The sequence below is a fragment of the Triturus cristatus genome, chromosome 11 (genome assembly GCF_964204655.1).
Source record: "Triturus cristatus chromosome 11, aTriCri1.1, whole genome shotgun sequence".
NCBI lineage: Eukaryota > Metazoa > Chordata > Amphibia > Caudata > Salamandridae > Triturus > Triturus cristatus.
This window is the reverse complement of record NC_140594.1, coordinates 1,156,430,474-1,156,455,926: the sequence shown is the minus strand read 5'-3', so window position 1 is coordinate 1,156,455,926 and position 25,453 is coordinate 1,156,430,474. Positions and strand designations below refer to the sequence as shown.

At 48.2% G+C, this 25,453-nt stretch overlaps 1 protein-coding gene across 1 annotated transcript in view; it reads right to left on the bottom strand.

Annotated features, from left to right (window-relative positions):
- Nucleotides 1-17,703, bottom strand: part of LOC146788628 (putative cation-transporting ATPase 13A4) — a 633,494-nt gene extending 615,791 nt beyond the window's left edge. Inside the window, exon 1 of the mRNA XM_085635802.1 lies at nucleotides 17,284-17,703. Coding sequence (XP_085491928.1) covers nucleotides 17,284-17,346 — 63 coding nt within the window. The 5' untranslated portion in view covers nucleotides 17,347-17,703. The remainder of the gene's footprint in view (nucleotides 1-17,283) is intronic.
- Between the last annotated feature and the right edge of the window lie 7,750 nt (nucleotides 17,704-25,453).

Below are 25,453 nucleotides of genomic sequence, written 5' to 3'. Positions count from 1 at the left end.
GACAATCTAATTTTCAGAGTTTGATTATGTCGTTCCACGAGACCTGCTGCCTCGGGGTGTCGGACACAGTGAAATCTCCATTGATAGCCTAACAAAAGTGAAACGTGTTTCATTAGTTCGGATGAGAACGGCTGGCCGTTATCTGAGTAGACAACACGTGGTAAACCGTACCGTGGGAAGAATTCTCGAACTAACTGTTTGGCAGTAGTCGGGGCAGTGTAATCTGAAACCGGGTATGCTTCTGTCCAACGGGAAAGAGCACAAACAACTACGAGAACATATTTGAATCCTCGACATCGTTCCATCTGGATATAATCCATCTGGAGGACTTCAAAAGGGTGATCAGGAGGCTGAAATCCACCCTGTTCTACGGGAATGCTTTTACCTGGGTTAAACTGACAACAGATCATACAGGTACGAACTTTTTGTTTAGCTGCTGCTCGTAAATGTTTGTTGAACCAAATGTGTTGAATGCTGTCTAGCATAGCCTTTTCTCCTAGATGCGCTGGACTATGTATAGTATTAATTATAACTTGGACCATTGAATCAGGAAGGAACCACACAGATTTTTCCTTCGTCATCCATCCTTGATTCGTTTGGATCCCTCCTAATTCAGTCCATTTCTTTATTTCATCTGGTGTAGCATGTGTCTGTATGTCGATTACGTCAAGAGCGGGATCCTTAACCGTCATGCAATGTGTTGGTGTCAGAACTATTGTCTTTGTCATGTCAGATGTGTGAGTTTTATTCTGAGCAGTCTGTTTAGCTGTTCTGTCAGCTAGGTCATTGCCTTGGGAAATGATATCAGTAACTTTCGTATGAGCTTTACATTTCATAATTGATATTGCAGTAGGTAGATGTATTGCATCTAATAAGGCATGAATGAGGGGTCCGTGCTGAATGTGGGCACCGTGAGAAGTTAAATAACCTCTCTCTCGCCACAGCACGCCGAAGTCATGTACAACTCCGAATGCATAACGTGAATCAGTGTATATGTTGACTTTCTTATTTGTGGCTTGAATACAGGCTTGTGTCAGAGCGATGAGCTCTGCTGCTTGAGCTGACAAGGTATTTATGCAATATGTTTCAATGACTTCAGTGTCTGTTGTGACTGCATACGCGGCCACTAGCTCTCCTGTACTTGTTCTCATACATGAACCATCTACATACAACGTCAGGTCTGGATCTGACAATGGGACGTCTGTCAAGTCTTGTCTGGGTTTCGTCGTGATAGTAATAACTTCAATACAATCATGTGCTAGTGGGTCTGTTCCGTTTACTGGCAAAAGTGTGGCAGGATTTAACGTATTACAACGTCTGATTTCTATATGTGGCTGAAACAATGTTAATTCGTAACCGGTAAGTCTCGCTATAGTCAAGTGTTGTGTCTGTGTGCGGTTCAAGAGAACTTCTACTGCGTGTGGTACTTGTACTGTCAATTGATGTCCTAACACTATGGCATCGCTTTGTCTGATTGCTAAAGCTGTCGCTGCCACTGATTTCAGGCACGCAGGCAGAGCCTGAGCTACTGGATCTAATGTACTAGAGAAATAAGCACATGGTTTATGTGATCCTGCTTGTTCCTGAGTGAGTACTGACAAAGCAGTACCTTCGCGTTCTGTAACAAAGAGTGTAAACTGTTTACTGTAACATGGTGTTGCTAGGACTGGTGCTTGACATAAAGCTTTCTTTAGGCTTTCAAAAGCTTGTGTATGTTCCTGAGTCCAAGGGAGGACAGTCGATGTGGCCGCCTCCTGTGTTGTCAACTGAATGAGTGGTTTTGCTAGAAATGCATACTGAGGGATCCACTGCCTACAATATGAAGTGAGGCCTATAAAAGCCCGTACCTCCTTTTGTGTCTTGGGTATTGGCATGTTAGCAATTAACTGGATGCGGTCGGATGTAAGCTGCCTTCCCTCCTTGGACAGCGAGTGCCCAAGGTAAACAACTCGCTGAACACAGAATTGCAGCTTAGAAGGGGACACCTTGTGCCCCTTTTCGGCCAAAAATTGTAAAACCGTCAGTGAAGCTTTTTCACATTCAGTTTCGCTTCGGGCGGTGATCAGCAGATCATCGACATATTGAAGCAGGGCAGTGTTGACTGGCATGTGGATACTGTCAAGTTCTCGTTTCAGTGCTTGGCTATAGATGCTGGGGCTTTCTGTGAATCCTTGAGGTGCGCGTGTGAATTTAAAGCTTCGTCCATTTAAACTAAATCCGAACAAGTATTGGCTTTCCGGATCTATTGGGACGCTGAAAAAGGCATTCTTGAGATCAATTACAGTAAAGAATGTTGCTTCGGAATCAATGGCTGTCAGTAATGAAGAAATGTCTGGAACTACGGGGTATTGTGGTACAATACATTTATTTAATTCGCGCAGATCAATAACCAATCGATATACTGGCGGGGCTTTTGGATCAGTTCGTTTAAGAATCGGAATTATCGGGGAATTACATACATTGGAGTCGGTTTCCACAACCACTCCTTGGGTAATAAGCTCGTCAACGATTTGCAGTAAAGCCACTACAGCATCTGGGGGTAACTTGTATTGTCGCATTCGTGGTAGTACCACTCCTGTCTTTAGTGTGACTCGATATGGTGTAATGTTCATGCAACCAACATCTGTAGGGCCTTGTGCCCATAAATGTGTGGGTAAAGTCTGCAGTCGGTGATCCATGTCTCGGGACACATAGTGCCCTTTGAAATCACGTAAAAACAATCTTACTCCTTCCGGAGAACAACATATTATAGCTCCTAGAGCTTTCAATGTTTTTATACCTAACAGGTTTTCTGGACATGATTTAGTAAGCAATAAATCTGTAGTTCGTGTCAAGGGACCAATCGTAAGTGGAAGAGGCTGTGACACTTCGTTAATGATAGGTTTTCCTGAAAAACCAAGGGAAATATTCTGTGAGCCTGAGAGGTGTGCCCCTGGAACTTCACTACGTTTTATGGTTGTTCGGCTTGCCCCTGTATCAAGTAAAAATTTTCTATCTTGGCCTAATAGTTCACTGTGTACATAAGGTCCTTCTTGATCTACAGGGACCTCGATAAGGGGTAAACCAACTTCCCTCTCTAGGCTGTTTCATGAGCATCGTTGATAATCAGGGTAGTCATACTGTGCGGTCTGGTACATCTGTCGTGTCGTTGTTGGTGTGGCAGCAATAGGCTGCGGTGGTGGAGCTGGCATAGACTGTTGCGGAGCTGGCATGGCCTGTGCATGCTGCGGGGCTCCTTGTTGGTTCTGATCCTGTCTAAGTGGCCGTGGTCTTTCTTTTGTATTACCTATGGCGATATTATGTTTTAAAACTGGACAATCGTGTACATAATGACCTGGCTGTTTACAATAGTTGCATGTCCCTTTTACAGAACCTGCTGAAACACTGGACTGTGTCATTCCCTTTTTATGACCGTCAGCTGGAACTGTCTGGGAAACTAGCATTTTCATTTTCGTGTCTTTCATGCGTCTTTGTTCATGTTCTTGTTCCTCTCTAATTCTATTGTGATGGTACTGTAGCATTTGTAACATTTGTGACGGAGTGTTACCTTGCCAGGTACTCTCGAATTTCAATACTCTATTCTTAACTTGGGGCAAGGCATTTTCAACTAATTTTGTCACAAACAGATGTGGATACGATTCGCTACTTGCTTTTATTCCACTATTTATACCAAAACATTTTTCGAATCGGGCATAAAAATCACTAGTGTCTTCATCTTGCTTTTGTTTACAGGCTGAGATTGCACCCCAGTCTTCCTTTTTCGTAGTTAATAAACGTGGCAGTACCTGTACTAATAAACCTGGTAGTATTTTGGTCTTTTCCCCAAGCCCTAAACCTGGACCTCGAGCTGTTTCTTCGTTTTCTAATGCTGTCCAATCTATCTTTTGGTCTCCCACCTCCCAATCCTTTTCTTTGAGTTTTTCGTAAATGCCCGCAGGCATTAATACCTTTAATATTTTCATAATGTCGGGATAGGTATACTCTCCCATGAGCAACATGTCTTTAATTTCACGGTGGAAACCCGCTGGGTCTTTGTCATGACTGGGTACCACTTTCTTCATTTCTAATAGTTCCATTTTAGATATGGGTGTGTATACAAACACACATTTAAACTGATTGTCATCACCTTTTATCGGGTGCACTTCGCGTAAGGGATTCTGTCTATCCATATAATACGTCGTTCTTTCCTTGATGGGCAGTGAGACATGTTCGGGGCATACAAAAAGAATGTACTGCTTTCTGTATTCTAGTATTTCTCTAATTAACTCAGTACCTGAACCTTTCCATTTATTCGTGAGTAATTCGGTTAACATATCAGGTAAGGGACCAGGATCGGAGTGTTGGCTTTTATATAATATAAGGAGTTGTTGAATCATGTAGATACCAGCTAAACGCTGTTCATCTGGGGTGAGGTTCAAAAACGTGTGCGCTAGTGTATCATCACTATATTTTCCGGGACTGTCAACCCAGTGAACGGCTGACCTGGCTAATTCTTGTTCGTCCATAGAATCGAGTATATGATAACCCCTTCGTTCTCGGAGTAATTTGTCAGCGGCTTGGAACGAATGTTCGGGGGACCTTATATTTATTATAGGGGTTTGGAAATTTCTGTTATCTTCTGGACGTATCGGACGTATCGGATCAGTAAAGCCTCTGGTATTATTATGGGGTCTTCCTTTACTTACATAGGCCATAGTTTCTAACTGTCCTGTGGGCAGTTCTAATTCTTCCTCCTCCTCGTTTTGTTCAGGCTGGTCTACCGCCAATCTTTCTTCGTGTATTCGTTCTACTTCTTTGCGGATCTTTCGGCACATAGCTACTATACTTAGTAGTTTATCATGTCTCCCCTCTGATATATTCCGACTCCATGTGGTAAGAATTTGCATTTCTTCCGGATTTACCCCTGGTCGGTCTTGATTTCTGACCACACAATTTATGAGGAAACGTAACAGTTCCCCCTGTATCTCCACTTTCTGGTACTCCATGGCTCTATTAATACTTTCAGAATCTCGCCCTGACTGGATAAAATGATATATATTTTCTAAATGTGTAGTCATTCCTGGTAGCCTCCCTAAATATATTGCAGCTCGTCGGATACGTAATGAGGCCAGCAGCATTTCATCCTTTTTGCCGGGAACAGGGTCATATCTACAATCTACTAGAAGTTCCTTAAGCATGTCGGGAGTTACTAGTTTGGGCGTACGTTGGTGGGCTAATTCTTGAAAGGAAAGTTTATTTACTCTGGGTGGCGTGGAAAAAATGTTTGTTGTACCTCCTGTAGCACCGCCTGGGGTGCTGGATGTGAAAGGATTCGTTGAACGTGATATAGCAACCATAGGTGTGGGTACAGCTGTAGAAACAGATGTGCTTGCCGGAACTTGTATCGGAGTTTGTTGTTGTGGAGGTACAGACGGAGGGTCTTGGCGTTGAACCCCCTCGGCAGGCGGTCTATGTGGTGCAGTATTAGCATACTCGGGAGCTGCGTCGTCTAAATAAGAGGAAAGGAAAACATCTTCTGCGGTTCTGGGATGCCCTTTGGGATGTGCTTTTATCGGAAACAACGGAGGTGGCAAGTCTTTTGGTATCTCCGGAGTAGCCTTAGGTAACCCTTCGGCCAGAAGAGGATACATACCATTCATAAGGGCATTTCTTTGTCTGTCTACTTGTTCTGCTTTTGCTCGGGTACCTTCTTCAATTAATAGATTTTCTCGGACTTTATTTGAATTCTCCTTACTCTTCTCTTCCTGTCTGCGTGCTTTTTCTGTACGTCTATACGATTTTTTACGCCATAATTCAATGGCATCTTTCTGTGATTGTCTAGCTTTCTTTTTCCATAATTCTTCCTCTACTTTCATGATGCAATCTGCATCCCAGGTCCCAGCTGCGGGCCACCTCTGACTTTCTGGTAATTCCTTGGTGTAGTCTACCCATAAATCAAGAAATAATATGGCGTCTAGGCCATGTTTATGATACATGAAGTACCCTGGAGTGTCCCTAGGAGGAATGGGAACAGCTTCTTCGAGTACCCCTTTTCTAGTTTTGATCTGTCTTAATTTCGAAAAGAGCGGCATACTGAGAACTGATCTGATACCTAATTTTGAACACGTTTAATACAACAAAACACAATAATGAACAGTCATTCACACCACAATATGCAGAACGTATTTAAAACATTTAACATTTAACATTTAATGAACAACAATGATGGCCATTTAGGGAACTAGTCACTAAGCATAATACTCGGCACTAACTAGGTAATCCTGAATTATATACTAGACATACTAGATATACTGCTAAACAGTACAGATACACTGCTGAAACAGTGCAGACCGGATTTGTGTACCCAAAACCGTCTTGACCGGCACAACCTATGTGCACGTCAGAACGCCTCCCCGGCAATGGTACTCACCGGGTAGCTCGGAACGGAAGGCCTCGGAACTGAACTGAACTGGACTTGAACGGGACTGGACTCGACTCGAAACTTCGGAACTTCGGAACCTGGTGGGCCTCTGTATACCTCGGATCTTGCTCTCTCAGCTAGGCTCTGGTCGGGATACTTCGCACTTCTCACCGCCTCGTCTGGGTGTTGATCGCAGCCTCAGTTACCCCCGCTCGGCAGGAGGGAGATACAGGAAATCCTGTGGGTACGCGTTGTTGTCCGTCCAGCTGTGGCAGGAGACCGGGCCTGCAACGCACCTCCGGCGCGTGAGATGAGAAAGTGTCCCTGTTCGGGTGCCATATATGTGGTAAATAATTTAATTACTGGAACTTAATTTGATGCGGAACATTAATAAGAATAGCTCAATAAAATAAGAGGCAGAATCCGTGGTATTAGAGGTTCGGAACGGGCTTTATTCCTATACAAAGGAACATAATTCGAATTATGGGCCATCACCACGAAAGTTCAGGAAGGAAGGAACATATATTATTGACAGATAGGCAGTTTTATAGAAAATAGGCAGTTTTATAGAAAATACATTACAGTAAAGCAGATGCAAGAGGCGTAACAGCTGATAACAGAGATAAAGGCATACATGCGTAACCAAAATGGGTGTAACTAGGCGTAACTAAAGAACGTCATTAGGTATGATGTCACAAACGGGTGGTTCCATGAAAGAATTTCGCAATGTCAGCAAAAATACTTGGCAGAGATGCGCGCGCAGCAGCATGACGTGTGAGTTGACGTGCAACTAGGGGGAGAATGGGACTTCACATTTAGCTCTACATGTGGAGACAAAAGTCTGGGGTTATGTCAACCTAATCCCAAATCATATCTAATATCCTATGTTTAAAGAACTGTGTTATCCAAAAAGAGAGGTCTCTTAGGATAGAATCTTATTCTATACTGACTATACTGACTGTTAGTGCGTGTACAAGCGTCTAAGTGTCTACACTAGATGCGAGGGGGTAGGAATATTCCATGGTAACAGGGCTATGAATTACTTGCATGAGGGCAGCGAGGCCTGGCCCCTTTGCACGGTAGCTGGAGGAATGTTTACTTAAACTGCTAGACAGGAATGCATCGGATATGGGGCGAAGGAGATAATCTCGAAGGTGAAATACAGTTTTTGGCAGGCGACGGGCTGGATCAGGCACCGTTAGCCGCGCAGGGAGTAAGACAAAGTTCATGGTCACAGATGCAGGCTCAGACTGGAGCTTTCAGAGGCAGAAGGCAAGAAAAGGCTTGATGACAGAATTCGGGCCTACTCGCCTGAATCTGTAGAAATGTGGGAAGTGAACCATATAAAGCCGGTGGCCTTTTATACTTAGGAATAGAATATCCGGCCCATTCATGGCGGATCTGAAAGAGGACATGTTGACGGTGGACGCACATGTATTTGCGTCTTCATAACTGGAACTGGAGGGAACATACATGTACTTGTGACTTATACATGAAACCGTTGGGGTCCAAGATAGGGGACATAACCGACCATAAAAATCCATATTTCCACACCACTCTCCACTATCATCCGTTAAACAACATTTATCGTTGTTGTCCAATAACATTAATTTGGCCGGCTTTGTCTTGGGACCCAGGGTTCCTAGAACAAAGAGATTTATTTACGCGGCTTGCAATGAAATATGGAAACTTTCACAGATTGAAGAGGCGTCACATCTGCAGGAAATTGACCAAGCGAACTTAGAAAAGGTTCTAGCTGTTGTCGATAAAAGTATTAACACACTATCTTCCCGCATTTACTCATTGGATAATATTGTTTCTTCTGTTATTGATATTGTGCAAAAAGATATGCCTTTGTTATATCATGGTCAAAATCAATTGCGTTCTGTGATGCAATTTGCGTGGACTTTGCAAACTCTAAAAATGGGGAAAGTACCATGGGATTATTTAAATGTGACTGCTTTGTTTTGCCATTTAATCTGACAGACAAACAGTAGTTTATGTCCATGAAAGATGCAATTTACACTCTTTTACACATAGAACAAATAGACTCTTTGCCTTTCTCTGTGGCGGAGACTAACTCTGCTGTCTGGCTCATCCATAAATTGCACGGGGGCTTGCAATGTTTCCGCTCCGAACCTTGCTTGTGTTTTAAAAGGTAATCCAGTTCCCACAATAACTCCAACATTCACTCTACTTACTAACGGTAGTTAACTTATTTTAAATAAACAAGAATGCTGTGGTTTGCTTGCTGGAATACCGTACATTGTAATGGTTTCCCAGCGCATTATTTGCTGTAAAAATGTGCTTTTTCCTCCCCCGCGTGGGAAGCTCGATAGCTCAATTTGGCCTTACATACCAACTTTGAAAACAGATTTCGACAAATTGAGCAGACTAAAGGTGCTTTTATTCCAACAAGAAGTCCCCCTTACTTCCGCACGTGACCTTCACCCTGCAGGTGGCTAACACCGCTAGCGAAATTCAGATGCTTTTGAACACTAACCTCCCACTACACTTTGGGGGGCCAATACATCGCATTTTTTATGCGCCGGATACACACGGCCTTGCACATCTTTTTAAAGCGGTCGACTCCGGCCTTGTGACTTCTTTTCAGACAATATTTGGGGTTATATCTGCACTCATTCATTCTATCTTTTCCAGCGTCTTTGGAGGGTTCCCTTTAATACTGGCATTAGCTGATGGAATTCTGTTTCTGCTGTGCTTGCTGCGCAATGGCTGCTCCTCTTGTAGTGCTGCACAGACCGGGCCGGCTGCAAATGCTCCTTGAGTGTATGCATGGATGCTTCAGTACACTACCAATGGCAACTCTGTGTGTCTTATGGATTGTCCTTCCACTTGCGTACTTTACTTGCTTGCAACCAGTATTTTCATGCTTACGATGTCCATTCACTTGGGCGTTGGATTTATGCCTCTCCAATACATCATGATCAGATCCGGATTTCGACCAGTTAATGGGCCCCCTAGTGGCTCATGAGCAGGACTGTTCTGGGATTGGCCTTATGGCGCAGGTGACTGCACTTGGAGTCTTGGCTCAATGGGATATCTGTGAGGCTGCACAGAATCTCCTACTTCAAAGTTACATTGAATATCACGCAAGCTATCCGGCGATGCTCATGGAGGCACCCGACTGCGAGGAGCACGCTTGTTCATTCAGCTTGCCGAATTGGATGGCATCCATTTTTTCTACCAACAACAATGATGTCCTTTTGGAGGGTTTTGCATTCATGGATTAACCTCGCTCATGCACCACAGGCATATCGCAGGTACTTACCTTTCCCATGTATTTCTCAATATTTTCTTTTTCTCTTCCTCAATGTTTTTTTTCTCCTTCCCCCTCTATTCGCCCCTTTTTGTGAAAAACATTGGTTTTTTTTCGTGTGAATACACTTTTGAATTCTGCTCATGCTAATTTGAACTCTGTTTACGTCCTATGTCTACATACTATGGACTTACTAGGGGGAGGGTGTGGTACGGACGGTGGGTTCATTGTCGACATTGCTAAGTTAGCATGAGCTTCGCTGCCATGAGGCTACTTTTGCGCACAACACTGCATGTGGTTTATTTTGTAAGACTTTGTTTGCGCCCTTTTCACATGAGAACTGTCTGCTTTTCGCGTTCTCTGCTGTGCTCTGAGGTTTAGTCTGCACACGATCTACAAGGTCGATAAACAATGCCCCTTGTTATTCTGTTCTGGTCGGTCCCTCGCACCTAGACATAACATGACACACAGCTGCACTGCTGAAAATCGCATGCTTTAATATTGCAAGCTAAGCATGTTGTTCACGCACTTGGAAAGAGACCTTTCCAGAGAGAAGAGCTGTGCTTCTCCTGAGATGTAAACCTTTCATCTAGGCCTTGAGGTATGGGGTCTGCTGACAAAGCCCAGAGGTCTTCTTTTTTATAACAAACTACTTCTTAAAACAGGGAGGGTGGTTAGGCGTGGTAGCCCTTTCCCACTGTCTTTATAAAATGATATCCCCGTTTGTATTCTATGGAATTGTGACAATGCTGCCGATATTGTTTCTATGCATTTTGCTGCTAGTAACGGCTCGTGTACTGTACCATAGAGTGCGTTAGTTAAAATAAACATTTTAAACCATACCATGACTCTGGATACTCTTAATGTGGACAAGTAGGAGTGAGTGAGTGAGTGAGTGAGTGAGTGAGTGAAAGAGTGGTCTTGCTCCCGCAATTCCTAAGAGAGTCGGGAGTGTCGTGTTCTGGGTTGTCCAATCATTGGTAGCGTCGCTGTTAGTCGGAGAACAAATGAGACACTATTGCTAGTCGGTTTTTGGGATTTTGTGTACTGAGGTGATCGGTGGATAGTGGTGTACCAACCTAGGTCATGGTTTCCTGCGCATACTTCTGTATATGTGCAGAATCGCCGCTACAGATGCAGGGGTTTAGAAGCATGTTTTAGATCTTATTGAATTATTTTATAAACAGTAGAGAAGCAGGAAATACATTTGATTATTTCACGGATAGGTAAAATGTCTGGTTTCATACGAATCTTTCCCAATATGAATCATCACATTTACCCACAGACAAAGAATGGGTGAAACCCTTGGGTACATCAGCCCCTTTTCTAGTGAGTCGGTATTGGTAGTAGGTGAATTGCCAAACACCCCGGGCTTTAAACATTCAATGCAAGGTGTAGTGACAGGTATATGTGAAAACAGTGCGGTCACCAAGCATCCGGGACAGTTGAAAGAACATGGAACGCAGGGTCACACGGAACGCAGGGTCACACGGAACGCAGGGTCACACGGAACGCAGGGTCACACGGGACGCAGGGTCACACGGGACGCAGGGTCACACGGGACGCAGGGTCACACGGGACGCAGGGTCACACGGGACGCAGGGTCACTTGGGACGCAGGGTCACTTGGGACGCAGGGTCACTTGGAATGCTGCTGTTAAACTTGGTAAGAACGCTTAACAAAGATTTGAGGATATTGTTTGTATTTGCAGTGATTCACCTACATATACAAAAAAGTTGTGTGATGACCTATCGAAATCAATACCCAGGCTGAAGTGATTCCCTGTAAGGGATCCTTGCCACTTGCTCGATGGTTTGCTGAAAGCATCTTTACAATCTTCAGAGTTAATGGGGAAAGCTATGGACTTTGTAGTCCATTCCGGTGCACTGTTTCATTATGTGCGGGAACTAAAACGCAAATATTTCTCATTTTGGGCTTTGTGGCATCAATGAAAGAGTCATCCCAACTGTGTCATTGAGCCGGTGGTTCTCAGTCCTAGAGGCTGTGAATGCCGTATTATCCATGTGACGACCGTTTACAGAATCTTTGCTGAGTGACGATGCCAAAGGCAAGAAATGTGAGGATCTTTGGTCGCATATTTATACTTTTTTGTGCAGAGTTTTATAAAGCGCAAACTTGACCCGAATCCAATCAGGTATCAGAGCGCTTTACATAGCACCAGTTACGTTACATGAGGACACACATTCATTTTTTTTTTTTTGTTAGGCACGGGGAGTTTAAGTGATTTGCCCAGAATCAGAAGATGTTCAGCGTAGTTACCGAGACTCGAACCCAGTTCCCCAGGTGCGAGGTCGAGCGCCCTAGCCGTTAGGCCAACTCCTCTCACTTTTGTGAAAATAAGTACACTCTACTGCATTCTTAGATTTTTACAGGAAAACATGATTGTTGTAGTGAACATAATAAGAAACTAGAGTCTGAAAACACCATTGTCTGCCAAAAGTATTCAGCATAATTGGTGTAGATGTGAAACATCTCCTGGTGAGTTGGCAAGGCGACACTTTTAGAGACTTTGGCTCCGAAACATGTTCCATGGTAGAATTCTTGCCACTTGTTGAGGAGCAACGCAGGGACTTTCATTTTACAATGTATGGGAAATGGCCCTTTGCCAACCACGGCATTTGAAGTCAACGAAGCCTCACTGAGGTACCCTGTGCAAGTTCTAGATCCCTTCCGTAAATGGGAATTTTCTCTGGACTTTGAATCGTAGTGCTTCATTTTCGACCGCTTCAATAACGGAGGGCATATGCGCCCAGTTTAACGCATATGTTGCAGAACCCGTCCCAGAGAATGGCAATCTTCAGGTGCACCGGTGTTGGCATGGAAAGCTATGCCAGTGGCCAGAGTTAGCAAAGGGTGTACTGAATGTTTTGGCGTTGCCCGTCTCAAGTGCCAATGTTGAGAGGCCTTTTCACAGATAAATGTTTACATGGGAAGGAAAGAGCGAGCGTGCATGACCAAAGACTCACTAAAGAAGTATTGAATGGTTACTACAATAAGTTTGATTTTTAAAAATGTATTTGAACCTCAGACACCCTGTATGCACACTATCTATACACATGCACTATTAGTGCAGAAAGCAAGCAATAATAAAAGCAAAATGTTCCATAAACACCGTAAATACACTGTTTCTATCGGTCTTAATTGCACGAAAATGTGTAACCACTGATAAACACTTTAAGGTATTACAAACACTGATAAAACCCCACCAGAATTTACCAAAAATAGAAACTGAAAACAGGAAAGTGTAGGCATGCCGTGCCAGGACATTGAAACCCTTCACACGCACGGGAGCCTCCATAAGGATAAAATGCTGAAAACACGGATGGGGTGCGTTTGGCTCAAACATCCTCTTCACCAAGATGCAGGGAGTCATGTTGTTGCCGTTGTCTTGGAGTCCGGCAAGTGCAGTAAGGGAGCTGCATTAAGGAACGAGTCATCGAGATTCCCGGGATCGCAGCCCCTGCGCCACCCTTGGATCGGGGCCCCTGGACTACCTAGGATCCAGCCCTGCCAAGTATCACGCATCAGGCGTATTTCAGTGCGGTGGTCCGCATCACCGCACTGAATGCGGTGTCACGCATTATAGGGTTCCTCAACTGCCATGTGGAGCGCTGCTAAAATGCGCATTATCGACTGGGCAGGCTGTGAGCCTGGTGGCACTTCTCCCAGCATGCAGAGGCTTATCGACACTGTGCATCAATGGACATCAATGTGTCAGTGTGCTTTGTCGAAAAACGTGTCTGTCTTCCTCCCGGTTTTTAAATCCTGACCGCTGAATTGGTGTTTACAAGGGTCGGTGATAAGTGTGGTGCTCTCCGGCTATGACGAAGCAGCTGTTCTCTTTCCGCATGACAGCGGGTTCATAATATAATTTATTTTTCCCGCTTTCCTGCATAAGACTGTTTTTTCGAGCGTCTTTATTAAAAAAAACATGTTCTAACCACTCTTTTCATCGAGCCAAACACTGTGTTGTACAAATGACCATAAATAAGTGGCATCAACTTTAAAATCTCCACGTGTGAATGCATGAATGTGTATAATACAAACTGTAGTTGTACACACTACTAAACAGACATCATTTGCTGTTAAACTTGAAAGGCACTCTGGGCCTTGACGACCGTCATTATAGAAGGATCCGCCGCCCTCAGCCTGTGCCCGAGTCTGGGCCCCCAGGGCCTGACAACACCGGAGCTCTCCAACACGAGCGCGGAGTCCGGGGCAGGCTGAGCAGCTGGCGTTTAGGACAGGCTGAGCAGCCGGCTAGGACAGGCTGAGCAGCCGGCGTTTAGGGCAGGCTGAGCAGCCGGCGTTTAGGACAGGCTGAGCAGCCGGCTAGGACAGGCTGAGCAGTCGGCGTTTAGGGCAGGCTATACAAAAGCGGGTGGTGATGGACGGAGCATCAGAACCAATCAAACACTCACACCCAGTCAGGCTGAGCAGCCGGCGTTTAGGGGCAGGCTGAGCACCCGGTGTTTAGGGGCCGGCTGAGCAGCCGGTGTTTAGGGGCCGGCTGAGCAGCCGGCGTTTAGCGGCCGGCTGAGCAGCCGGTGTTTAGGGGCCGGCTGAGCACCCGGTGTTTAGGGGCCGGCTGAGCAGCCGGTGTTTAGGGGCCGGCTGAGCAGCCGGCGTTTAGCGGCCGGCTGAGCAGCCGGCGTTTAGGGGCCGGCTGAGCAGCCGGCGTTTAGGGGCCGGCTGAGCAGCAGGCTGACCACCCGGGGGCAGATTTATGAGCCCCTTGCGCCACTTTTGCGTCACTTTTCCCATGTTAAAAGTGACGCAAAAGTGGCGCAAGGGGCTAATAAATCTGCCCCCCCCCTGTTTAGGGGCAGGCCGAGCAGCCGGCGTTTAGGGGCCGGCTGAGCAGCAGACTGACCACCCGGTGTTTAGGGGCAGGCCGAGCAGCCGGTGTTTAGGGGCAGGCCGAGCAGCCGGTGTTTAGGGGCAGGCCGAGCAGCCGGTGTTTAGGGGCAGGCCGAGCAGCCGGTGTTTAGGGGCAGGCCGAGCAGCCGGTGTTTAGGGGCAGGCCGAGCAGCCGGTGTTTAGGGGCAGGCTGAGCAGCCGGTGTTTAGGGGCAGGCTGAGCAGCCGGTGTTTAGGGGCAGGCTGAGCAGCCGGTGTTTAGGGGCGGCTGAGCAGCTGGTGTTTAGGGGCAGGCTGAGCAGCTGGTGTTTAGGGGCAGGCTGAGCAGCTGGTGTTTAGGGCCGGCTGAGCAGCCGGTGTTTAGGGGCCGGCTGAGCAGCCGGTGTTTGGTCCGGCTGAGCAGCTGGTGTTTAGGGCAGGCCCGCCTCTCACATTAGCCGAGCTGTGCCACTATGACCCGTTCTGCATTGAGGCCACCTCACCACCAGCGTCGTGACTGGGGACAGACAGACTGACTCGGCTGCTGTACAGCAGCGGGGTGTTTGCAGCCGGGGAGCCGGCGAGTGTGACAGACACACAGACACTTCTGAAGGACATCGGCAGCTGCATGTGTTTCCCCACCTAGTCGCAGCAGTGTAGTGTTGTGACTTTACCAGACACAGCGTATTATTAAATTAAGGCTACCACAATCATGTCACACTGAGGAGGGGTGAAATATCCCTGTTAATGCACTTGACTGTACCAGGAATGCAGCGCAGATTCCCGAAGCTGCCGCTCGTTTACAAGGGCCCGGGGTCCGTTCTCTTGGATTGCTGGTGATCAGCAGCAGGTTTAAGATTGTCTTTGAGTTTCTTGTTGCTCAAATGGTGTCATTTCTGATATTTATATACGTTTTCCTCGTCTTTACTGCTTGATTTTGCTCGCGAAAAAGTGTCACTCGTAGTGGTTGAAAGGTCACTATGAAAGTGTCACACACAGGGGCGTAACACAGGCCCCCGCACCCCCCCCCCCAGTGCAGGGGGGGCCTGAGCTGCAGGGGGACCCCCCCGCCCAGTACTGGGGCCTTAGAGATCCGGATTAAATCCTGAATGGGGGCCGCTCCGTGTACCTTGCAGGGGGGCCCCCTCAGCTTTCGTTACGCCAGTGGTCACACATAGCAACCTGAAACCTCGTCAGCTATGAGGCTCGAGTCCCTGGGCCACCCTGAGGTCGGGGGGACCCTGGGATGACCCCCTGGGCCAGGTGTTTCCCCATCACAAGCACACGAGGCCTCGCACCCCCCTCCCCCCCCCTCTTAATACGAACGCACAGAAATCAGTTTCCAAAGCAACAGGTAAAACGATTAGACATTTTTCAAAGCCCAGACGAGGGCGCGAAAGGAATGTGACATTTGGGCTTAAACTCGACACATTCATTCATTCATCTGTCCGCTGCACCTTGAACAACAGATGTGGAGGGAGGGAGGGGGCAGAGACAGGTAGATGGCTTGAGCCAGAGAGAGAAGAAGAAAGAGAAAGCCGGGTGAGTGAGAGAGAGATGAGAGGCGGAGCCGACCTCTCCAATGAAGGATTTCCGGGAGCAATAAGATATGTTGAAAGGCGGACACGTACAAGGGGCCGTCACAGTCTCTGAGTCTTCAGAAAACGCAGCATTTTGTAAACATCTGAAGCCGGAGCCCGACCGGACAGACAGACAGACAGGGTGCACACACCCCCGCCCACAAAAGGACATTCAGCTTTTTGGCCAAATCAGAGCCAGGCCTCGGCTGCTCAGGTGCCATGGGCGGCTGTGAACGCCTCACCCGGGCCGTACTTCACCAGGGCATTCCGGGACTTGTAGTTCTGTGTTTATAACAACCCTCCAGGTGAGCCATCCTGGTCCAGGACCCCTGCGTGACCTGGAGACACCACCCTGACCCGGGGCCCCTGTGTGACGCCAACCTGAATCTGAAGACACCACCCTGTCTCGGGGCCCCTGTGTGACCTGGAGGCACCACCCTGTCTCGGGGCCCCTGTGTGACCTGGAGGCACCACCCTGACCCGGGGCCCCTGTGTGACGCCAACCTGAATACATAACCCTGTCTCGGGGCCCCTGTGTGACCTGGAGACACCACCCTGACCCGGGGCCCCTGTGTGACGCCAACCTGAATCTGAAGACAGTGACACCACCCTGTCTCGGGGCCCCTGTGTGACCTGGAGGCACCACCCTGACCCGGGACCCCTGTGTGACGCCAACCTGAATCTGAAGACATAACCCTGGCTCGGGGCCCCTGTGTGACCTGGAGACACCACCCTGGCTCGGGGCCCCTGTGTGACCTGGAGGCACCCCCCTGGCTCGGGGCCCCTGTGTGACCTGGAGGCACCCCCCTGGCTCGGGGCCCCTGTGTGACCTGGAGACACCACCCTGACCCGGGGCCCCTGTGTGACGCCAACCTGAATCTGAAGACATAACCCTGGCTCGGGGAGCCTGTGTGACCTGGAGACACCACCCTGGCTCGGGGCCCCGTGTGACCTGGAGACACCCCCTTGGCTCGGGGCCCCCGTGTGACCTGGAGACACCCCCTTGGCTCGGGGCCCCTGTGTGACCTGGAGACACCCCCCTGGCTCGGGCCCCTGTGTGACCTGGAGACACCCCCCTGGCTCGGGGCCCCTGTGTGACCTGGAGACACCCCTGGCTCGGGGCCCCTGAGTGACCTGGAGGTACAGCACCAGAGCGGGACTCACCATCTCGTTCTCTTCTCCCTGGTTGAGGAGGGCCGCATGGTCCTTGGTGTAGCGCTCCGCCATGGAGGAGGACGCGGCGCTATGGAGGGCTGCTCTTCCTCTTACGTTCACTCCTGTGGAGGTAGCTCTCTTCCTGTGGTGCACGGATCCTCTTTAATGGTGCACTCACCTGCCCCCTCTCGTGAGACGCCCCCACCCCTGTGCTGTGCTCAGCTGCTCTCTTGTGAACTGCTGTCCCTCTCAGGTGTCCCGTTCTTTCCTCCTGTGCTCCCCTCTCCCTCTCAGAGGTGCTCTCTCCTCTCTTGTGCTCCCCTCCCTCTCAGGTGCTCTGCCCTCCCCTCCTGTGCTCTCCTCTCCCCTCCTGTGCTCTCCTCAGCCTCTGCCAGAGATGGTGATCGGAGCCTTCTCAGGGAGGAGTGAGTTCCGCTCAGAGCAGCTGGGATCCTCCCAGGATCACCGCCCCGGCAGGTGAGCGCACACGCACAGGGCGGCGCAGATCACCTCCCCCCGCAGGTGCGAACTCATCACCCCAGCTCTGCCCACCCCCTCTGTCCCTGTAAGTGAGCGCACACCGCCCAGGGCGGCACACATTACCACCCCACCCGGTACGCACTCACATCACCCCCCCTCCCCCTCTTTGCAGGTGAGTGCTTCCAGGGGGCGCACTTTTAACTCTTCGAGTGCCGGAGCCTCGCTTCCGACAGAGGGTCGCATTCCACACAAAGTCTGGTCGGCGAACAACCCCCTTCCCTTCTGCACAGCCGTGTGATCCTCGCGATAAGTGACGGGGGGGGGGGGGGGTTACTAACAGTGACGCTCACTGCGCCCAGAGACTGTACCTCTTAGGACCGAGTCCCTCTCAGCGCTCCTGGCTGAGGCCTGTCCTGGAGGCGCTGCCCGGGTTCGAGGGGGGGGGGGGGGGGGCACCGTGTCCAGGGCAGAGCTGTGAGCTTGGACTTTCACTCTTGTGAACAGCAGTGGCGAAAACAATTCACACTTTGGAAAAGTAACGTCAAAGAGCAGAGCACATAGTGCCAATATCGGCCACACTCAGCAGCCCTCCCGCAGCAACATACAGGACGCATAAATAAGCAGACAAGACAACTTTTTGGTAGAGAAAATTTCTGCAGGTTTATTAGCATACCAAATATGCCAACATGGTAGGTTATCTTACTGGCAAATCAAAGGCAAGCCGCCCCTCGCGGCCTACCACCTGATGGGCCAACTTGCATCGTGGCCGTAGCCAATCGGTGCTTAGCGGTTGTGGTGAGGGGATAGCCCCTCCCACTTCTGGTGAACCATCGGTCCACCCCCTTACAACCCCCCCTACGAGGGGCGGAGCGTTCAAGGTACCCCCGGTTGTACAGGTTTCCAACCCCCACCAAGGCCGGCATTGCTACTTACATCCTGCTATTTCTAGGGCCTCTCCGAGACCCAGCAAGAACAGGTCCATGCTTATACTGGACAGATGTACCCCACCGTCCTCGAAGCACCCTGTGAATTTGGCGTGTAGCACCCATGTCTAAGGAAGCCAAATCCCCTCTGCTCAGTGATTTTACGCAGAGCGCAGATGACCCTCCTGCGTGCAGGCTCCATCGCCTCCCCCAACCGAGCTCCATGCCACGGGAGCCGGGGGTGATTTCAGACCACTGAAGTTCACCGGTCCCCAGCTGATTGCTAATTTGCACCTTGTGGTCTTCTTCTAGGGGCATTCCTTTGCCGACATTGACCAGACAATTTCATAGTTCTTTTCGATTGATCCCTGGCGGACATAGAATGGTGTCACAACGGGTTTGAGGGAATAAGTGTATGGTGCCTGTTTATTAGACACTGCACCCTTTCGTGAAGTGACAACTTACGCAGCCTACTCTGCTTGCTGATCCTTCGACCGGTTACAGATGCCCGGTCCCTGCTATCCACCTGTGACCCTTGATACTTACACCAGTAACGGTGTCGGACTACCAGATTCTGTGTCACGTGCTTCGCTGCAGTCCCTTTGGTGGATCCGCTGGGACCGTTCTGCATCCCTGCAAATGCTGCGTCACGCACTACGGCCCTTTAATGCCCTTGCCCGTCCCTCAAAGACACCTGACAGCCTGATGCCCCCGCAGCTTTGGTGAGGGGTTTTAGGCCCAGCATACCCCAGTCTGTGTTTCCAGCCTTTATCCTCCCTAGAGGCTCCAGTTGGTGTGAGTGGCTATCCCTGCCCTGGCAGGGCCTGTCCATGGCCATTCCCCCCCTTTGGTGACTATCCTGCCATGGGATGTGACATAAGCACGGGTGTCCCCGTGTTCCTGCCGTGTAAGAGGGGGAACAACAGAACAAATACTTGCCCCTTCTTGAGCAGTGGGAACGCCAAAACCATCCTTCTTCGATCATTGTAGCCACATGTGCGCTGACCCCATGTTCCCCTCATCTTATTGCACGGCGACCCACAAGTTAGCTGGCAGCTTCAGCAGATGCCTGGCTCCCTGGCTATAGGGCGGGTGTTTTTGTCTGTCCTGGATGGTCTCGGGGATCCATCTCTTGGTGCATGCCCTTCGGACAATTTTTACGTATCAGAAGGAACTGCAGTTCTGTGGCAGACTATCAGAAAGAGTCTTCAACTCTTATGAATGACTTGATCAAGCGAGACTACCCTACACAGGTTGTGACTCGTGCTCGTAAACGAGCAAGAAACAACAATAGAGAGAGTCTATTAGACGTTAACATTAAAGAATCTGATCAATCCTTAACCTGTGTTACCACCTTCACCCCCGACTCTAACAGAATTAAGGCGATCATAAAAAAACACTGCGAAATTCTCAACACTGGTGATCTAGATCTGGAAATCCCTAGGTTTGCTTTCAAGCGCACAAATAACCTGAAGGACCTACTAATACATACTAGGCCCAGGAAATCAAGTGTTGGGTCTCAGAAACTGCTGTGGGATTTACCCCCAATTAAGGGTCACTATCCTTGCAGGTCGTGCTCCATGTGCCCACAAACACGCACTAGCAAAGAGTTGACACTCACCAATGGCGTAACCTGGAAAATCCACAAACATACCAATTGCAACTCAAATAATTGCATTTACCTTATGATTTGTCCATGTGGCTTACCATATATAGGCATGACCACGCGTGCAGTTAAAATTTGCATGCTGGAACACAAAAGCAATTTCAGATGCGCCAAGACAAACTCTAAAATGACGGCTCACTACAACCTGGAACGACATACTCCCACCTCATTTCAATGGGTGGTTTTAGAATCCCACCCGCATATGTCACAGAAAGCCCTCTTTAGACTCGAGCAACGTTGGGTCCTAAGATTGGCCACTGATACTTCTGGGCTTAATGAGGACATTCCGTGGAGCATGCTGACTTGAATAAGACTATCATTTCCCTTTATATTTCATATTCTATGAGCCTGAATTCCTTGCCATGAGGCACACTAGTCGAAGGTGCTCCTACACCCTTCCCAACCATTGATGGTCCCTGGTAGCAAGTTTGATGATTATCCTTGCACCACGTGGTGCTCTCGGTTACGCTAATTTCCCTAACAAATGACCACACTCCATTTTGAGCTACGGGTTTTACCACCCTTTTTGACGAACCCCCGCGATGCTTGTGAGTGTACCACCTCATGTCTAACACTAATCAAGATCTGCAGTACATAGCGCTGACGTGGACACACACATTTTTTATCAAGGGGCCCGAAATTGACTATTGAAAGAATTCTTTGATTTCCTGGTAGTCGGCGTCTTCACATGCAAGGTCTCACTTCACTAATGAGATTCGATACCACCAGGTTGTTCGTTTGTATGAACCCCCCTTTTTTTGAGGGTAGCTCCCGATTGGGTGATACTTGCCCGCGTCCTCCCTGGCACGCGAGCGAGAGGCTTTCCCCGGTGCACACGAGTTTCCTTAACAACACTTCCGCCTGACAACACGTCCTGATCAGCGGTTGAAGACGTGGCCACGCCTCTACCGGATGTGACCGCGCAACACGTACCCGCGTAGCACGTCTACCTGCTTACAATACTTGAAGCGAGCCGAGCTCATTGTCATCAGACTCGAGCGGCTGACGGGTTCGTAGGTAGACGGTGACACTTTCAGAACGTAATCGTGAGTACTTCCAGTCGTTTGCCTTTCTATTTGGATTGTGCAGTTCTTAGCCTGAGCGGTCATAATTACTTACAGGAGAGACTGGGCGGTTACGTAATGTTATTACGCTTAATATGGTCGTCATATGAGTGCCTCACTGACCTACACTGAGCCCAGCCCACGCACATCTTTAACTGCCATTCACATGTGTTCACATGTGTCTACGTGCAGTAATATTGGTTTATTTTCCATTGGTTGATTAATACTATACCTTCACAGGTGCACGCATACCCTCTGCCTAGCTCATGCGTTTATTGACCATTGAAATACATTTTGCTCTCGTGTGACTGGATGTCAGTTCTACATGTTGCATATAGGTACGCAACCATTAAGGTTCCTAAACTCTCACTGGCTACTTTTGATGTATTTTTACCTGACGTTTCTGCTGTTTTTATCTACTCTCCTCCTTTTAGGACACAAAAATTTAGTGCCTTCCTACCCCGGCCTCATTTTCTCCACAGCCTAAGAGGGTGAGTCTCTTCAAGAGTGCTTCCGTAAAATCTGTACAACCTCGCGGGGTTTTGAATCCTGAGTGTGTGAGGTAGCTTTTAATGAAGTAATTGCAGTCAGCCTTGATAAGTCCTATAAATATTTGCTCACAATCGACGCATGTCACGGTTTTATATTTGACTTCACCTTCTGTCTCAATTTAAACCTAATGCCTCGAATTGTTCATTATGACAATGATTTTAACTTTTTGTTTCTTCCACAGGTTGTGTGTTGTTGTTATTCACGGTACCACACGTTTTTAGGGTGCTGTATGTGTGGCCAACACTGACACCTCTTAGAGGTTGTGGCCACCACCAAAAAGGTGCAGGTAGCCGTATATGTTTATTCACTGGTCCTGAAGAATTGCCATTTAATACAATACAAGGCAAGAAACATGTTGACCTTTTTATTCCTTTAGCACATATTACTCACAAACCTAATGGTGAGAGATGTGCGGATTGTTTGATTTTAATCAGGGTGGTGACCATACTTTATTAAAATTGTTTGAAGTGGATCACCTACCCCTGTTTTAGCACACTTACCTTTCACTTCACTTGCACCTACACCATTTATCATAACTAATTCCCCCCCACACACCTTGCTCACCGGCGTTTGGAAATAAAGATCTCCGACAGGAAGGCCCCCTTGGGGTGCCTGATCGGGCATTGCACCGCCGGCCCGATAAGGAGAAAAGACCCGGTGATGAAGCAAGACACCCGCTTGTTGGGTGTGTGAGGGTCTTCTTTTCCAGAAGGAGTAATTTTTACTCCTATCCATCCGATTGTTTTCACAACATCACCCTGGGGTCTGAGTGACTTTAACACACACTAAGTTAATATTAGGAACTGCATACCTTTCTGTTTTCAACCCTTAACATTATCACATTAGTTGGACAAGAACACTGCCTGGCCGCAAGCGTAGCTAAGCCCCTGCGGAAATCGCCTGCCTGTGCGAGCCGACCGAGCTGTCTCCCTTGGCATCCCACCCCTTTAACACAAGGTTTACCGCTTTAGGCATGTCACTGATTGTCTCCATCATGCGTTTAAGGTTAGTTTGAGACCTGCTTAGACAACATCCCTTCTAGTACACCGTGCAGAGTAACTATTCATGTTTGTCCCTTGACAAGACGCCCCGTTTGGGCACTCGTTGGACCCAAGGCAGCTTCTAACAAGCACCCTGTACAAATGTATATATCATGTTGCGCAACGTGGGACACTATTACTTCCTCACTACGTACGTCCCGGCATGTAAAAACTGCCTAAGATCTCCCCCCCTTAGTACCTGAATAACCTCTAAATAAATACTGTCTCAGGTAGAAAGTTCACTAGTGCACCTAGCCAAGGGCCCTCCGCTGCGTGTGAACCCCTGCTGTTGCGTTTAGACTGTTTGTTTTTTGCCTGCCCACATCCGGACCCTACAAGTAAAACCAGCCAAACCAATCGCAGGCACTCCTGCTAAGACTCAACCCTATATGGTCATAAACGTGCCCATATGTGTCCAATGTATTCTGGGCAACAGAAATTAAAACAAACCATTAAATCCAGGCAATAGTCACCAATGATCTTGACTTACTCAGTGCCTGTTGTAGTGGTCCTCTCTGAAAGCCAGACAGTGCCACTTAGTGGCCGACTGTCAGAGGCGCCAGTGGTGACAATTGAGAGACGGTGCCACGCACCAGTAAAAAACCACCCTGTCAGATTGAGCACCGGTGAACTCGCTGCTGGAAATAGCAGTGGCGGGCCATTGCCGCACTTCCGGAAGTCCAGACTTGACTTTCTCACCTTGTGGGGTTAAACCAGTTACCAATTTGACAAGTGCGTACCCGCACCTAACTAGACGGGAGAAAATGTAAGGGCCCCTCCCCCTTGTGCGACACAGGTGGATTGACATGACAGAAAGATATTAAAACCGTGTTTGGTTTTCGGCAACAGTTATTCTGGGCAACAGGAATTAAAACAAACCGGTAAATCCAATGAGACTAAACAAATAAAGGCTGAGTTGTATTAGCCACACCAACAGTGGAGTCAGAGCCGAATGGACCAGTGTGGGCCAGAATGGAGGATGTATATGAGAGGCGACTGCTGGCCCCAAGGTTTGTGCAACTTGCTGCCGCCTCCCCATAATGCCAGGGGCCCTGAGTCCAAGAAAAGGGTGATGTTGTGATACAAATTAAGTTAATGTGGGCAAAGTTAAATCCGTCGGTTCTTAGTTCAAGCACCTGTGTACTGATAGGTTCTGAGCAGCCCGGCGAATACCAACCGTGCTGCCGTCTGCCCATGAGTTTATAAAGGTATCAAAATAGAAACCCCTGGCAGCACGAGGTTTGCTGCTGTGGAAACTTCTGAGGCTTTGCCTATGGGTCACAATTTTTAGTGTGTCCGGGTATAATTTCGCACAGCAGGTGAAAGGGATTTAACGATAGCTGATTAAAACAACTCTACTAGCTGAACTTAGTAACATAATGCACTCCCACGAGCCCTATTAGAGTGGATACATACACATAGCCTGCTAGTATCATATGCTTGAGTTAATTTTGCCACTTGTATACATGTAATTAACCAGTAGAACATGTCAAAAAGTGCTATACCACATAATACTATAGAACGATAAGCTCACCCCCTTTATTACCAAACTCTGCCGGCCTATATTCATTGAAATATCACGCATTATTACACTGAAATTAGGAGCATGTCACACATGGCTTTGTAAAACCTTGGCGGCTATGCAAGATTATTTAAACTGCCTCTCGCAGTACACTGGTTATCCTGCCATCGTTGTGAGGCTCCCTGGTGCCTCCGGGCCACCTTTGCGCTCTTCAGGAGGCTGTAACTAAAATGCCTGTTTCAAGTAATAAAAGTGTGTATTGCTGGATTTTATTAAGGCGGGTGAAGTATGTTTGGGTCCCTCCCCTGCTACATTCAATTTCCTATTGCAATCGAGGTCATAATCTGACGCTACATGAATGAAATAGTCGTCCTGTAATTACAATGTGCCCAGGTCGGTCACGTGCTCTGCGGCCCTGCAATGTGGCTAAACAAAAGCAACAGCCCTATGGCTCACGGCAGGAGGCCATACCCGCCTGCCCCGCATACTGCTCCCGCTGTGCAGCCAGACCCTGAAGCATCACCTATACCCTAACACTTGAGCGGGTGTGGCGATTCAGTCTGGTCCAGGCCCCCCAAGGCTATAGTAATGTCTAGGGCAGCAGCTGGTGTGGGTACTTGCGAGTGCCCCGGCACTTACTTTTATTTAATCTAAATGCCATGCGTAAGTGACATAAAACCTATGAGGTAAGTACAAAGGAGGAAAGTTATTCCCTACCTATCCTCCCTCTAGTGTGATAAAGTCACAGGCAGGCAGGTCAGTTCAGTATTATGCTGGAGTGTCCTGGACACTGCGCACCTCTCAATACCTTTGTACTTCACCCAAGTCTCCAGGCAACCCCGCCGGGTACCCCTTAAAACAATTGCGTAACTTGTCTTGTGCGTGCTGTGTGTAAGGGAGAGAGAAATGCGTGGATGCATAACATTTAACAA